General features: G+C 31.5%; 1 protein-coding gene across 4 annotated transcripts in view; it reads left to right on the top strand.

Annotated features, from left to right (window-relative positions):
* Window positions 1-1,211: 1,211 nt before the first annotated feature.
* LOC143206690 (uncharacterized) overlaps window positions 1,212-11,862 on the top strand; it is a 173,895-nt gene continuing 163,244 nt past the window's right edge. For 3 of the 4 annotated variants that reach the window (XM_076419348.1, XM_076419347.1, XM_076419345.1), the window contains exon 1: window positions 1,277-1,650. In XM_076419348.1, the coding sequence (XP_076275463.1) occupies window positions 1,593-1,650 (58 nt within the window). In that variant the 5' untranslated portion in view covers window positions 1,277-1,592. Of the gene's footprint in view, window positions 1,651-11,862 lie in introns of all 4 variants that reach the window. The other variant, XM_076419346.1, reaches the window with a different exon arrangement.

The raw sequence follows: 11,862 nt of genomic DNA, 5'->3' as shown, positions 1-11,862 counted from the left end.
TAAATCTACCGACTGGCTAGTCCTGCTCGTTACTGGCGTAACTGAGATGGTGATTTCTTGTCGAATTTTACGCTGTTGCCTAGCCATTTACCATTACACTCACTAACATAAAGTACATCAATGCCCTTATGCTAGGGCCACCGAAAAAAATAGCGATATTTCATTGAAGACCTTTCAAATTTTTTTAAGTTTGTTAAAAATTATATTTAATTTATTTTGAAAAAATATCGAAAAATATCGGCTAAAAAATATCGATATATTGATATATCGGGCAAAAATATATCGGCCGAAAATATAGATATTTTTTGCAGAAAATATCGATATTTTGTTCTGAATCCTTACCTTATGCCCTCACAGTATTCCAGTTTTCTCTTTTTAAGTATAAATTATAACTACGTCATAAACCAGAAGCTGATGCCAAAGTGGCCAAACTATCTGATATGTAGTTAATGATATGTTGATAATTTGAAGCATACATAAACGTCACCGAAACTGGTTTCTGCTGGCTCTTGGTTCGCATTACATGTTCATCATAGTCGGAACTGGAGAAGTAGGTGCACAATAGCAAGAGTATTGTTTATTTATTTACTTGATATTGTGGCTTTACCCTAGCGAGGTCTACTAACCCTAGTCTAATCTCTTGATCCCATTACTATGCTCTGTTAAAACCGAATTAAACCATTTATGTATTGTCAGAAAAATGACCAGACATGAACCAATTTTTAAAAATTATTGCAGTGCTAGATATCATGTTGCGCTGTCAATTTTAAGTTGCCTCTCATAACTTCTTAGATTTTTGTTTTTTTTTGTGGTAGAACCAACTAAGAAGTTCGCGATGTCTTAAACTTTTTCATACGAAATTTTGATTATGTTCTTATTAAAGACGAAAAATTAAAATCAGGTTGGAGTTTTAGTCCAACTGTTGACGAATAAATGACGAATATTCGAACTAATTGAACGACCTAGTAAATTTTCCCAACGTCTTTCTGAGTCATATATTTGAATATTTCGCATCTCTTTCGACATTTATCAACGTGTTCGGTGAAACTATCGTCGGTCTTAACATAAATTAACTTAACTAACTGGCAATAAAGGAATTTAACGCTTTTTCTCGGCTAGAATCTTCAGCAAAATCAATTAGCGTCCCGGATCTAATCGCATTATCCTGCAACGCTCGTCACTCCCACAACCCGACAGGACATCGGCGCAGTCCTGCCTTCTCGATACCGTCGGTCCGCTCCTGCTGACGCTTGTTTTACTTCTTGTTCGGTTTCGCAGTTCTGTTGCGGCCGTCATCGGCGACAATCGTTGGTACCGTCGACGCCGTTACGTCACGATTTCACTTTTCGCGTTGATCGCTCATAGCGAACGAACAGGTGAAGAAGTAAAAGTATCCGCTCGGCCGTCTGAAAACGACAAAAAATAATACGGTTCGTACAGGAGACTTTTCCCTTTTGGTTTTGTCGAGCGTACCGTGCGAGGAAAAAATGTTTTTCTAGTGGTGTTCAATTGAAAGATGGACTTGGTTTGTGTTAGAATCGGGACCGAGTGAAACGATTGTAGAAAATAGATTTAACGGACATAAAAAAAATATGGGTTTACTTTTGCGCTTGTTTACTCTGATTGGATTGCTAAACCTCTTCGTCCAAGGTAAGTGCAGCGGTTCATTCTGATGTGCGAAATTAAAATATTGCGCAAAACAACTGTTACTTAATCTCGACGCCTTTATGTAACGGGTGTACCGTTTGTTTCGTCTTTCAATAGCAGACAAAAACACCTTTTTCGAGATATAGCTTTATTACCTGACTGGTCATAGTTCTATTGTCTTTTTTTTTCTTTCGAAAGTTTAAACCCGTTTTATACAGAATGGTTAGCTGTATGGCTTTGGAGTTGTCATTTATTTTTGTTTATGGATGATTTTGACAAACCTTATTAGCAGATATTGATATTACCAACAAAAAATTGCGGCATATGTATATTTTTTAACCCTAAAGTTAATATTATTGATTGTTTTATTAGGAAACTATTCTTTATAGTTATATTATGTTTCGTGTTGTTAAAAAAGTTATTTATTGTTTTAATTTTATCCAAATTTATTTTATCAGGTCTTGAGACCAATACATTTATAATTGATCTTTTCACTATCCTTAATTAGTATATTTAACAGAATTTTTTAGGTATAGGAAATTATGTATAATCTGATACTCAGCGAAGTTAAATGTGGCGAATGGTTGTGAAATAATTTGAATAAATTTTTTTATGTAACAATCGCGATGAACGAATATGTTGGGGTGTATTGAACAATCCAAGAGTTATCGGGCCATAATTCCGGCCTCTTGAGATGAATAGTTGCGCGCAAATAAGGATAACACTGAAATAATATTCCTTATAGATAGTTGAGTCTGGCGGGAGGAATACATATGAGCAACAAGACGATTTTCCATTACACAATGTCTCCATTAACCTCCCTCTTATTATAAATTATGTTAGAACCAATGCTATTAATTGTTTTATAAGCAAAATACTGTTTATAGTTATAATTATATATTTTCCTTCAACACATCATTGATTTTCTCGCTCCATGTTGTTCGAAAAAAGTTTGTTTTGTTCCAAATATTCCCTGACGCCTTGAAACCGATGCATCTGTACTCAATGTTTTCGCTATTCTCTATATAGCAGTATTTTTAAAGTTTTAAAATAGGGAAGTTAAATAAGGCGAACGTGGTGGAACAGGAAAAAAACTAAGAGTTATCGGGGCATAATTACGGTCTCTTGAGATGAACAGTTGCGTGCAAATGACGCATAATACTGAACAAATAATGCTTGTAAATAGTTAGACCTGACCGAAGGAATCCATATGAGCAACACCACAATTTTCTATTACATGATGGGTATTCTAGTCTATGAAATGTAAAGGGAAGACTCGCACCAAATTTCAAGAAAATCAATGATGCCTAAGATCTACCTAATATCTCTATAAAATATCCCTAACAGGAGAATTTGTTGCAGGGTACTTCTATATATTATCTATTTAATTCGCAACTTAGACGATATATTTGCCAATAATAATAATTCCCAGGCTTGTCTGATGAAATAAGTCAATTATATGATGTCGAGTATTTAGCAACATATATTAATAAAATTGATCACTAGTAGTTGTTGTAGTATTGGTATTAAGTTTAATCGAATCTAACCGATTTGGAAGTCAAAAATGATTAACAAATGTCTCAATTGTTCGAATAGAATAGTTCTTTAAAAATAATCTGTGAGGGTAACGTTTTTGGTAACTTTAGGAAAAAACAAATTAAGTTATTTGAAGATACATCGAGGTAAAAAAACAACAAAGTAGCATTTATAAATAATTGCTATTTAGTGATTTTGGTCTTAAATCTATTTTTTTAAATACCGCACGTACACAAATTGCACAATTATGTAATAATTTCAAATTATTTTAAATAATAAATTTAATGAATTAAACTCATCAATATTATTAACTGAATGTTTTAATATCACTTTTTCAAGAATAATTATAATGAAATGGGGAAATATGAAATGAGGATTATCTAGATATATACTCAGAGGAAACTAAATTGACATTTATAATCACGATAAATTAATGGCCGTTTAAAAATAAAGGTTTATTAATTAATTGAATATAGATTTCCGAAATTAATGTGTTTTATTTAAAATTAATTTTGTAATTTAGTTTCAATTTGATAGTAATTTTGTCAGTATTGAAATTAAATTAATGTTATTTTATGATTCATTTATTATTAAAATAAAAATATTGATAGATGTAAAAATTATGGCATTTTTTTATTACGAATTCCTTCTGCTGGCCTAATTTGTAAAGAATTTTTGTTGAGTGTTATTTGTTTTCACATAAAACTTAGCTCATCCAGCAACCGCTTGGTTCAGTTAATTTTTCATCAAACGTTTGACTATTTTGAATTGAAAATAAAAAAAGAATTCCAGGGCATCGAGGGTTTTTAACTGATTAAGTGGATTTATTTTGAAATGGACAATTTCAAGAACATATTTGGTCTACTATTAGTTTACAATTAAAATAATTTTGATTACAGTAATATATTAACAAAGTAGCAATTATCAGCATTTCAACAGCACTCTTTCAGGTATCACTCAGATATTTTGAAATGTGAAAAATAACCAGAACAATTATCTCAAAAAATGATCTGAAAATTTATATATTATGTTAATGAAGATCAAATGTTAACCTAATTATGTGTCGTGTTAATATTTAACATTTTTAATAAAAAATTCCGCGATTTATCAGGGCCAAACTAAAATATATCATATTCTAAATTTATTTAATAAGTTTTATAGTTAAAGTTTCTTTCTTATTAAATTGTATTATGGTTTTTATTGAAAGAGCAGTTGTTTACAATAACAAATCAATATTGTAATTGTCTGTATTTTTTAAAACCACAACAAATAGCAGTGATGCCATTTTTCAGATACCCCTTATGATTAATTAAGTACCATATCTCAATATTTACAACAAAATAGGTTTTGTGACTGTTGAAATGTATAGATACATTTATTTTATGAATATCTAGCGAAAATATTTAACTTCGTCTAGTAATATTTCATTAATAAGATTAAATTAAATCGTGCTAAAATTTAAAAAAAAGATAAATTATTTTTTATATATTTTAAAGTCTCCTTTTACCAACCATGGGTTTATCTGGACAGGTCCTAAAGTTTAATGTGGGCTCCGCACCACGGTCCTCAGCATTAAGCCTACCGACTGGCGAGTGACCAACTTTAGAAATCATCCCAGAAGACATCCGGTCTTACCCAGCCTGGTTACTGGCGTGACCGGGATTATTTTCCTTGTCGGACTTTACACTCTTGCCTAGAACATTCACAAATATTAAAAAATTACAAACATAAATTTACGACCATGCCCCAGCAGGATTCGAACCAGCGGCTATCGCAACATAGGAGGATCGTGCCATCGCCTTTACCACTGCGCCACCAAGCCGGCCAAAAAAAAATTATCATCGTCTTTTTTACATTTTATGATTTTCCGTCGGTTTTATTAAAGTAATTCTTATTTCTTCTACCCCGTCTTATAGCCTTTTTAATTTAGGAACTATCTCATCCGGGCACGCGGAGGAAACATTATCATCTCTAGGTGTACGTTCCCCCCGGGATTTAATAATGTTTCAATGCCGTCATTGTTTCGTATGCTTTTAATTTAGAAAATTCCAGTATAAAAAGGAACGTTTTAAAAACGTATTAAGTTAACGTATAGAGTAATAGAGATGTAACTCAATAGGAGACTCTGGCGCAAAGTTTTGCTTTGCCCAACCTCCAGAGGGCACCATAACTGGCCATTCAAGTAATTTGATTGGTCTCTCTAAACGCACTATTCCATATGTAAACCATACTGAAAATGGTGCTCAAAATAAATAAACAACAAACGTACCATAGAAACGAAGTGAGCCAATCAGATCCCTTCTGGGCTTACAGCGTAGCGATTAAAGCAAGTAATAAGTTAAAAGTAGCGATATCTAGATGTTGGACGTGGCGAAACATTTCCCCAAAATTTCTTATGAAGTTGAATCTCTATTTCTCTATGATTATGTCATAACAACTGTTCCATATTAAAAACACTATATGATTAAAGAAGAAAGATAAGTCATTTTTCATTTTGAGACATGCGTGTCGAGAAAAGTTGGAACTAGTAAAGTGGTTTATCTAAAAAGAAACATACTATCGCTACACTTGCAATTTGTCGAAAGTTCGTGAAAGATGATGATTACGCAATCTATGTGAAACTGAACGAGAATTTTGACCCAGATCTACTGCGTCTACAAGTAAATAGTAAATACGAGGTATCAAAAAGTATCTGAAATCGTTAAACAACACTTTTTTTAAACTTATTTATCGGAATTTTGACCGGCAGTTTTACTTTTTAATCGGAATTTGAAAGATATCGCAAGGGGTAATGTATATTGGGAAAAATCTTGTCACTGAATGGTATTTGTCGTATGTTTCATTTAAATTCAACCACAGTCTTTTATAGAACGGTATGTTATATTAGGTATGTGTTTACTTAGAGAATTTTACGTTCAATATTTTGTCCCTCAAGTTTGAAACTTCAAAAAATTCTTTCTTTCTTTGAATTCTTTGAAAAAAAAAATCTGAATTGACCTTCTATTATCAAAATTTGAATTACTTTTAAGTGGCGTCACAGAAAGGATCACAACAGACGGGAAGTAAATAATTCAAGATCGTGCAATTCATGCCTTAGAGGCAAATTACCAAAAAATGTGAAACAGTGCATAGGAGTAACTGGGACAAGGATCAACTACAGATATGAAAAATGAAGTTAGTGTTAGTCAGCGAGACAAGAAGCTTTTTGTCTAATAGTACATTTAGTCTTTTTTGTAACAGTACCAAACATTTAGTAAAATCTAGTGGTCATGAAAGGAATTTCTTCTTGTACTGATTAATAGGTAGTGCTGGATTAGTTCTATCCTATTTCCATAACCTAATACCTGATTTTTTTGTAATTTGCCTTTTGTGTTTTAAATAAAAATAGTTAAAATACTGTTTTTTTGTACTTTAAATATACGACTTAAAAATGTCTTGTAACAGGTCAATTGAAAAGTCCCTGGCCTACCATAGTAAAACACATTTTTTTGGCAAAATTAATTTTTTTATTCAACATAATTCCCTTCAAGCGAGCGAGCATTCTTTTGAGATCCGAGAACAGGAAATAGTCGCCAAGGGCCAGATCTGGAGAATACGGTGGATGAGGAAGCAATTCGAAGCGCATTGTCTTGGTGAAGCAGCACTTTTTTTTTCTTCAAATGCGGCCGTTTTTCGGCGATTTCGTTCTTTAACCAATAACGCTATGTAATAGTCGCTGTTAGTGGTCCTTCCCTTTTCAATTTCAATTTCAATGAAAATTATTCCATACGCATCCCAAAATACAGACGCCATAACCTTGCCAGCTTACTGATGCGTTTTCTCACGCTTTGGAGCGGGTTCATCGTGTGTAGTCCACTCGGATGATTGTCAATTGGACTTCGGAGTGAAATGATGGAGCCATTTTTCATTCATTGTCACATATCGATGCAAAAACTCGGGTTTATTACGCTTGATCATCTTCAAACATTGCTCCGGATCATCAACTCGTCGTTATTTTTGGTCAAAAGTGAGCTCGCGCGGCACCCACTTCGCGGCAAATATTTGTGAATGATATGATGCACACGTTCAGTTGATATCTTTAGAATGTCTGCTGTTTCATCCAATTCCAGTTTACGTATTTTGGGCGTAAACCGTCTTCGGTGCTTATTTCACTACGTCTAAATTTTAACACACCAATCCTTGATGGTTGATTTTTCGGGGACAGCACAAATTGCACAAAACTAAATTCTATTAGCATAAAATTACATAAAAGTGATTTTTGTGATTTTTGATTACTGTTTTCATATCCATTATAGTAAATCATTATCCAAAAATTATTTTGTGACAATTTCGCTTTTCTAACAAAAATAACAAATGCTTCAATGTGTTACTTTATTTATCAAACTAGGTTTTTCAAAAATCTAAATTTACCAAATAAACATCCATATTTCATTATTTTCCCAACTTTGTTTTTCTATTTTATACGTTTGTTATAACGCGTTTTGTTCTAGAAGAATAACTTGAGCTATACTTTTTGTGACGCGAATCAGATCAAAATCAGATCGAAAGATCGAAAAGTGAAAATAGTTAGAATCGCAAGAAAAGTGAAATAAGAAAAAAATAGTGAAATTATGAATTAAATTAATATTATTTATTATTACTAACATTTTGATTTTACTACTAATATTTTAGGATTATTTGTAGGTTGCTTAATATTATTAGTCTAATAACATTTGATACAGTAAATTGATACAGTTTACAGTTAGTGATATAATTAGCATTAAAAATATATTTGCAGCAATAATGTAAGTTAGTTTCAAGAAAATTAATCAGGAAATTCAGAATTTTACGGATAATATTAGAAAGCAATAAGTTTTAAAAAATCGTAATCCACATGTTAACATTTATGGCTTGTCAAAGTGGATACCCAAAATAAGATATTGAGTGGACCGCTAAAAATTAATGAAAACCCCATCGAAACAGGTAACAACTTCGAAGAAGCTAATATAACATTGTTTCTGCCTTCTTGGTCGATATTAAGATGGAGAGGGAGTAGCTTTAGCCATAAAAATCAGCCACGGATGGTCGATCGAGCCGGTCTACTAATTGATTTAGTAGTCGTAAAATATAAATCGCTGGCATAAACCATGAAAAATCCTTATCCCTTGATTAATCACTGGTTCATACCAAATTATTATATGAATACAGCTTTAAAATATATATAGCCAATTCAAAATAGCAGTGACACGAGTGTCAATATATGTGTCTAAAGTTGTAAATTCGTTTTACAGTCAGACAATATTATCCTTGTCATTTTATTCTATTTAAAAAGAGATAGAATGCTATTAGAGAAGTTCGAACATGTAACGAAATGAGCCTCCAAAATTTGTCCGTTTGTCAAACGTCTGAAAATTCTTCAAAATATTAATAATTACGGGTTATAAACCGACAAAAGTTGTTTTAATAAATTTGAAATCGCCCCGGTATTTATTGAAAATATTTTTTGCGCCTTGCAGCTGCACTGTATGTTAGTACGGACACGGTCACTAAAATATTTCAAAACATATAAAACAATATAACCTTAAATTCGCTAAAAAGAAACCGTGTTTATGCGAAACAAGTGACTGAAGATGAATCAAGATTAATCTTGGTGTTTCAAAGATCAAATATACGAAATATATAAAACAGTAAGTAATTTTTTCAATCGAAACATAATTTAATACAATTATTTCAGAGAAAATTGTTAGTCCGGATAGTATCCACAAAGATCCAAAAGATATACAGCTTTGAGAGATGTAGAACATCCGTTCATACATTGTTGGATAATATAGGATTTAAGTGGTGTAAAGATAACCGACGAAGGGGTTTAATGGACCTTCCAGAGATTGCTTTTAAAAGAATACCATTTTTAAAAACATTACAAAATCAAGGGAGAATTATATAAATTTATATATTTAAAAGAGACATGAATATTTCAGAATGATACATTGGGTTGCTCATGGCAAGATGATAATAAATATTGTGTAAAAACAACAAAGGTTTATGGAAAAAGGTAAACGTTGGAATAACTATCGATTAGGTTTTGTTAATCACAACATAATGCATCAATGCATTATGTAAAGTCTGGATTTATGGAAAGAGGCATTGTTGAAAATAACACCTTTGATTTGTATGATCGATCAGACACATTGAAGAAGAAATTGACAAATGGTAGAATTTTGAGCAAGTTTTTAATAGACTGGAAATAAACAGCTTGCTTATTAACTTGACTAGTATTTCTGAAGGTGACTGTGATTAAATAAAACTTTATGAATTTTGGTTGTTGATTCAATGCTGACGATTACGAAGACAGGGTGATGAAAGAGGAAACCACTAAAGGTACTATATTAGTAGGTATACAATTAATATACTTTAATTGTAGGGAAGTGTATTATAGTGTGAAATCTTTATGAGCATGTGTGTTATAAGTAGAGAAATAACACTAACTGTTTTGCAGATATGCATTAAGGAGAATGCAGTGATTAAATGTAGTTATCAAGAAAGATGTATACATATAGTAACAGGACAAATTACACCACACTACCGATACTAGTGTGGAAAAAAGCTTAATGTATATATAATAAAACAACTCTAACCTATAAATTATTGTGGCTGTAAAATTAATTGAAGTTTCAAGTTTTTCCATAATAAATGTATTTGATGTACTGTAATGTTAAAATAAATTATATTTAATAGAATATTTGTTCAATTATTGTATTTATATTAAAATTTTGTTATATGTCAATGCTTAAATGTACTAAAACTCAGAATAGTTGCGGCAACATTGCGACTTTTCCCGTATTACTGCTATTTTGAATTGACTATATATTACATCAATTTATTTAAATATTATGTATAATTAGAAAAAAACTTCATAAAAACATAAATAAATAGATAGTTTCAGCATGTAAAATTCATGCTTCGTTTCGTTATATTACCATTACGTAAACATAGTAATTAATGCCAATGAAAGCAGACTAATTTCTTAATATTTAACGTAATGCAATTAGAAAAATTGATTTTGTCACTTGCGTAAATTTTAATGGGCCCAAGAAACAAATTGTATACGAAATTGGACGAAAAAAGCCAAAAGTTTACACTATTAAATTTCAATAGTAGTTTGTAAGTTTTTTAATATTTTTTATTTATAATTCTTTGAAAATGTTCTTTTTTATTTGTTTGTACTACTCGTAGGAACATTTCATATCTTTTAAAAGGCAATTTTAATCTCATCAAATTATATGATCCATTTTGAATCCATTTAAGGAATGTCAATTAATTTCAAGGAATTTTTCTCTAAGATAAATTATGAACATTTAAATATATTAGGACACAAAATATTGGGAACTTTGTGTTTTTTTGGATCTAGGTACGGATTCTAGTCTAAGTCTAAGCTTTCGTGTAAGTAGGTACGGATTTTACGTTTAGCCAAGCTTTTTCATATTTGATCATTTTCTCGAGTTTTTGCTTGTATAAAATTCTAAATGCATCAACTGCTGATTGATGACTTTATATTCCGACTTAATGTTTCAATTTCCCACTGTTTTGTTAACTATGGCTTCTAAAACGTCTAAGCTACTACTCACACTTTTTCGCCAATGAGGACGTTTTAAATAGCCGGCACCTATATGTTCTATATGTTATCTATATATCTATATGTTATATGTTATAATCACTGCTTTATAATAGTGGCCGGTATTTTTAATCATTTCTCAACATTTTTCAACATTTTTTAAAATCCATCCATAAATATTTGACAACCAACAACAATGTCGATCCTTTGTGACTGTGAAACTATTGAATTGTTGGTTTTTACTATTTTTCTCAAAATTATTCCATGGTTTCTTACTAATAAACCTTTCCTGGTTTTCTACAAATATTTTAAAATCAAAATAAGCTAAATTGATCCAGCCGTTCTTGGGTTAACGAGACTAACGAACATCAATTTATATATTTTTAAAAGTAAAAGGTTGTTTAGTTAAGGCTACAAGACTGTTGAAATAGTCATGGGTTCGAATCCTGGTGAGGCATGTTGTATATTTACATTGTCAATTTTGTGATTGTTGTTTGTCAGTGATTGTCTTTTAGGCAAGAGTGCATTTTTTTCATTTTTTTTGTACAGGAGATCGCTTAATTAAATGATTTTCAATATATATGCATATATATATATATATATATATATATATATATATATAGACGTTTTAGTCTACGAACTTTATGTCATTTCGCATATTTAGCTGATTAGCGAGTACATTGGAATGCACTCTTACTCTTTTTCGAAGTACTTCACACAAACACGTTGAATTACACTCGTTATTGGTTCTAGACGAATATCGCGTTGGATGGATATTGCTAGCGGTTCCCCATAGTTGGATTCTATATGACCAAATAGGTTTGAGTATATATTAATACAATAATATCTTGTTATCTAATGATAACTTGGATTTGCACTCGATAAGCTAATACATTTGGTAGAGTTTAAGTCCAAGTTGTTACCATTTAGCGAGTATGTGCTTCTTCCAAGTTAAGAGTGCAAAATTCGAATATTATTCCAGTTGCGTTAGTAACTCGGTTGGGTAAGGCCGGATGCCTTCTAGGATTATCTTTAAGTTAGTCACTAGCCAGCCAGTAGACTTGGTTCGGAGCCCACCTTTAGCAGTA

The sequence above is a fragment of the Rhynchophorus ferrugineus genome, unplaced genomic scaffold (genome assembly GCF_030347505.1).
Source record: "Rhynchophorus ferrugineus isolate W39M unplaced genomic scaffold, kcgeb_rfMv2 rfM1, whole genome shotgun sequence".
In the NCBI taxonomy this organism is placed as follows: Eukaryota; Metazoa; Arthropoda; class Insecta; order Coleoptera; family Curculionidae; genus Rhynchophorus; species Rhynchophorus ferrugineus.
Note: the sequence above shows the minus strand (reverse complement) of the source record. Positions and strands in the feature narration are given on the sequence as shown.